The sequence below is a fragment of the Sesamum indicum genome, linkage group LG10 (genome assembly GCF_000512975.1).
Source record: "Sesamum indicum cultivar Zhongzhi No. 13 linkage group LG10, S_indicum_v1.0, whole genome shotgun sequence".
Lineage (NCBI taxonomy): Eukaryota > Viridiplantae > Streptophyta > Magnoliopsida > Lamiales > Pedaliaceae > Sesamum > Sesamum indicum.
Window position 1 is genome coordinate 8,032,986 of NC_026154.1, and position 4,873 is coordinate 8,037,858.

The 4,873-nt window shown below is 36.4% G+C and overlaps 1 protein-coding gene across 1 annotated transcript; it reads left to right on the forward strand.

Moving 5' to 3' along the window:
* Positions 847 to 4,242, forward strand: LOC105172203 (nascent polypeptide-associated complex subunit alpha-like protein 1). The gene is made up of 4 exons (XM_011093565.2): positions 847 to 1,019; positions 1,228 to 1,297; positions 3,452 to 3,585; positions 3,736 to 4,242. The coding sequence occupies exons 1-4, from the start codon at positions 960 to 962 to the stop codon at positions 4,066 to 4,068; spliced, it is 597 nt and encodes a 198-aa protein (XP_011091867.1). The 5' UTR covers positions 847 to 959; the 3' UTR covers positions 4,069 to 4,242.

Here is a 4,873-nt window from a genome sequence, read left to right on the forward strand (position 1 = left end):
GCTGTTACAAATTGTTGTTACAAATCTGTGTGTTTTCATCTTTTGAAATTTCAAATTCAACAGTGTCCCCTACCTTAAGACCAAACCTGTATCTATAGAGGGATGGCCCCGTCTGATGAGGGTCTGTACTTCTTCCTTCATTTTTGGGGGGAAAGGATAAGGGTGGTTAGATTAGCCATAGTTGGCCTTTATCCACTGCTAGACATGTCCGTAATAGAATACCTTCCAATTGGGGGAGACCTTTAACTGATAGGGAGTTTCGATAGTCTCGGAGTCCTAGTCGCCAAGAAATCCTGATTTCCCAGGAGTCCTTCCTTGTCCGCGTTGTTTTTCTAGGACAGACGTGGTCTGATATAGTGGCCAACTGGGAAGCTAGTTGCCTGCCAAGTGGAAATTATCAACTATAGACCTTTGAGTTGATCCTCCTTGAATCGTATTTACGAGTTACATTAAGGATGCCCTGAGCCTCCATCTTCCATCTTCCATCTTCCATCAATAACACTGACTAATTTATTCAAATAAATTTTGTGACTCTTAAGGATAAATAAGCATACAAAATTTGAATAAAATAAAATAAATACTTTTTTACATAACAAAATAAAATTCAAAGAGACTATCCGGATATGTACACAGATGGCGGATACTTGATAGTTTCTATATTTATATTTTATTATATATAGATATAGGTAAATTATAAGCATATATATAATTATATGTCATATAATAATGGTATAAGAGTTAAAAATACAAAACTTATTTGGAAATACCGAATTCGGGTCGGATCCGAAATACCAAATTCCAAATCCGGCCCGAGTGCAGATACTCTCTCACTAATATAATTTCATTTCGCATCATGTCAAGTCGGCATTTGCTTATTTGAGGTTTTGAGGTTTTAGGGTTTTTTCTCTCTCTCTCTCTCTCTCTCTCGCTACACTTCTTTCGCTCGAACCCAAGAAGCCATGACTGCCCAAACTCAAGAAGAGCTCCTAGCTGCTCATCTGGAGCAGCAGAAAATTAATGTATTTCCTTCCTTTGCTAAAATTTGCTTTGGATCTGGATTTGTGGCGATTTGTGCGTTTAAGATTGGCGCCTTCCAAAATGCAATAGTTTAATGAATAAACTCGTTGATTTTACTTGTATCTTGGTTAAAGTGATGAAACGGATCTTGTTAAATTTGAGTGGAAGAAATCTGTTTTACTTTTTGGCTAATTTTTTTTTTTTTGGTAGGCTGATGAGCCAGTGGTGGAAGACGACGAGGATGATGATGAGGACGATGAAGAGGATGATGACGCTGAAGGTTATTTCTCGTGATCCCAAAAGTTTGATTTGGTGTTTGTGGTGAAATATTGCACTTTATTTTTTGATTTTTAATTGGGATATCATGATTTTTGTGTCTTATTGAAAGAAAGGAGTATTCCAGGTTTGTTTTTCCCTGAAAAAATGTAGTAAATTGGATTATAGTGTTTAAATTCGGGTTTTAATCTTGGAAAATAAGTTATGCTGAAACCAAATGTATACGGTTTGGAGTTTGAACCTTTGATTATGTGTGTATGTGTACTGTGTGTTCTGGTGTAATTTGCCAAATTTCACTGTGCGCTGTTGAATTGACATATGTTTAAAGCAGTCCTGCATTTAGCCCTGAGGGCTGTTTGTGAGTTCTTTTGAACTCTGAGTTTCTTCAGTGTTCTGAACTGTTGAATTATAGATATTGCATTGTTTTTTTTTTCCAAAAGAATTTCATTTTCCTGTGTTTCTTTAGAAACTTCACTGGAAAAAACGTGTTTGGTTCGGGAAAAATAGATGTAGAGAAAGTAAAACAGGCTGCATATGAAACCCTTTCGAAGGCCAATTTTGTTTCCTTTAAAAATTGGATGGGAAAGTATAAGTATGAGGTTCAAATTTATTTTCTTTGCTAAAAATTTTTGAAGTTTAATTTATAAATTTGTTAGGAGTATTTTGAATTGTTTTAATGGTAACTTGATCATTTTCTAGCACATATAAAGAGAAAAGGACTAATTGATAAAATTATAGAAGTTAATCTTTGATACCTGCTTTAATTTCATCACAGATCAAACGAGGGAACATATTTGAGATTTACTTTTGGGACCATACTACACCACTTAAAAGAAAAGTATTATACTTCCCCCATGTAAAAGTAAATTTTACTGGCCTTCCCTTTTTGCTTGCCCCTGGCTCTCATTGATGATTGAACCAAACAAAGCCATAGCACTTAGTGTTGAATTTGGAAGCTAACATTAGTGTTTGAAGTTTTTATATTATCTATAAAATGTTTTGTTTCATCTGAGCTGCACCCAAAGTGGCCCCCTTATTTTGCTTGCTTACTTTCTTTCGCTGTTTGTTATAAACCCACATTGAGTACTGAAAATGTTTTTAAAATATCAACGTAGAACATTTGTGTATGCTGTGCATTCTTCTGTAAATGATGTAGGAAGATGGACTGAGTTTATTTTATGCGATACTTTCTAGAAGGAGATGTCACTAATGCTGACCATTGACTGTCTAATAACAATGATGGTTTTAGTTATTTTGTAATTTATCTTTATCAAATGGATTGCAATCTTTTCATCTTTATGAAGATCCGGGCAGAGTGCCTTTTATTTGTAATAGGCCGTGAACGATCCAAATTATTCAGGAAAGGTCCTTCAGACATGATCCTGTTTTCTCCATGGGCTCAGTGTAGAGAAACTCGAGCACCAAGATGGCAGAACAATTTAAAAATAAAGAAGTATCATTGAGTTCTTATACGCTCGTTCCAAGTTCAAAGTACAATTTGTTTCTCTTGGTAAATGTTGGACACATGATTTCTATAAGATGGAGAAAACTGATACAAATATATAATTGGAGATAAAATGTTTGCTATACTAGAACTGGGTAATGCTGTGAAGTGTGGAGTTAGGTATATATACCAGCTCATAGCCACCTACAAATGATATAGATGGTGAAAATTTATTTACTTGTGACTATCAATTTAAATTAATGTAATCACCGTTTGGCTAGCAGGTGTGTCCTTGAATTTCCTGCACAAAAGAAGTCATAGTCCTGTCAAATTGCCAGGATAAGTTTTATGATTGACTTTAACTGTCTGTTTCTTCATAATTCCAGAACAAATCCATTATCATTGTATCCATTTCGTTTATTTCCACAGACGTGTTTTTTAATTTAATTATCTGCTCAATTGATTATCTATGAAGCAGCAGGAGGTTGGTCACACATTAAGTTAAAACATTTACTATTTTGCCTCACACTCTAGTGTTTTTTCCTTCAATTTGGGAATATAAAGCATGCCCTTTTGTTTACTTGGCCTGTAATCCTGGTCTTTTTGCCTTAGATGCTCAATGTTAAAATATCCAGGTGTTGGCTTCAGTATGGGATGGTAATTGAAAGCAGATTTATAAAGCAGAATGTTTCTAATGATTAATTTTTTATCCAGGACAACAAGATGGAGATGCAAGTGGTAGGTCAAAGCAAAGCAGAAGCGAAAAGAAGAGTCGCAAGGCAATGCTAAAGCTAGGAATGAAGGCTATACCTGGTGTTAGTCGTGTTACTGTCAAGAAAAGGAAGAATGCATGTACCTGGTGTTAGTCGTGTTACTGTCAAGAAAAGCAAGAATGTATGTGCTTTCACTATTTTTTTGATGTTGCTGACAATATGTTTGTCCTTTTCTGTAATTGATTGGTACCTAACATTTGATTGGGGCTCATTATTTCCCCTCAGATTTTGTTTGTCATTTCAAAACCCGATGTCTTTAAGAGCCCAACATCAGACACATATGTTATATTTGGTGAGGCAAAGATAGAAGACTTGAGCTCACAACTGCAAACTCAGGCTGCGGAACAATTTAAAGCTCCTGATTTGAGCAATGTGATTCAAAAGCCTGAACCATCAACGATTGCTCAGGACGATGAAGAAGTGGATGAGACAGGAGTGGAGCCAAAGGATATTGAGTTGGTTATGACCCAAGCTGGGGTGTCCAGGTCAAAGGCCGTTAAGGCTCTCAAAGCTGCTGATGGAGATATAGTTTCAGCAATTATGGAGTTGACCAACTAAAAGAGTTTTATTGATGCTTTTAGTAACTTGTTGCTCATGCAAGCATCTCATGTATCGTTTGCATTTCCTTGTTGCTTGTTTCTTGCCATTTACCGTCCATGTTCTGCTACTATGGTGACATAAACTGGTAGTCAAAGATTGAGCTTTCTCAAGTTATCTTCATTTTCATTAATTCCACTGGAATGGCTACACGGCAGGCTTGCCTTCAAACTCTGCCTGCATATCTTCCACCAACTAAGCCACAAGATGTAATCTATTTGAGTCGTATGTCTGCTACAATGGCAGAGGTGATAAAGGTTGATAATCAAACTCCATCCGTCATTGATTTGAAATCATTCAAATTCCAGGGGGGGTGGGGTGGGGTATGAACTTGATAAGGTAATAAGATTACATCAGGAAGCTCAAAACAAGTCATTCTCCATACCATAGAGTGCAGATGAGTGCAATGAAAACCTCAAAATTGTCTGCTAATTTCCTGTCTTAAGTTACCAAATCACGGCCAGCAACAACTTGAGGCGTCCGTGCTGCTAACATTCTGAAATCCCTCTCTTGCCGAATCCATTCTGTAGGATTCTGTAATGAGGTGTCTGCCTCTCCATTATATGTAGCTCAAGCAACACCCTGCTCCTAATCTTCACTTCTCTTGGTATCTTAAGGCCCCCCAACTTTTTTCCGTTTTATTATTATTATTATTTTTTGTTTCACTTACTGACTTCCATCTTTCTTCCGACTATTTATAAACGGAAAGCTATCTTTTTCAATAATTAGCCGTTGTGCCATGCTATCCCCATTTATATATATGATG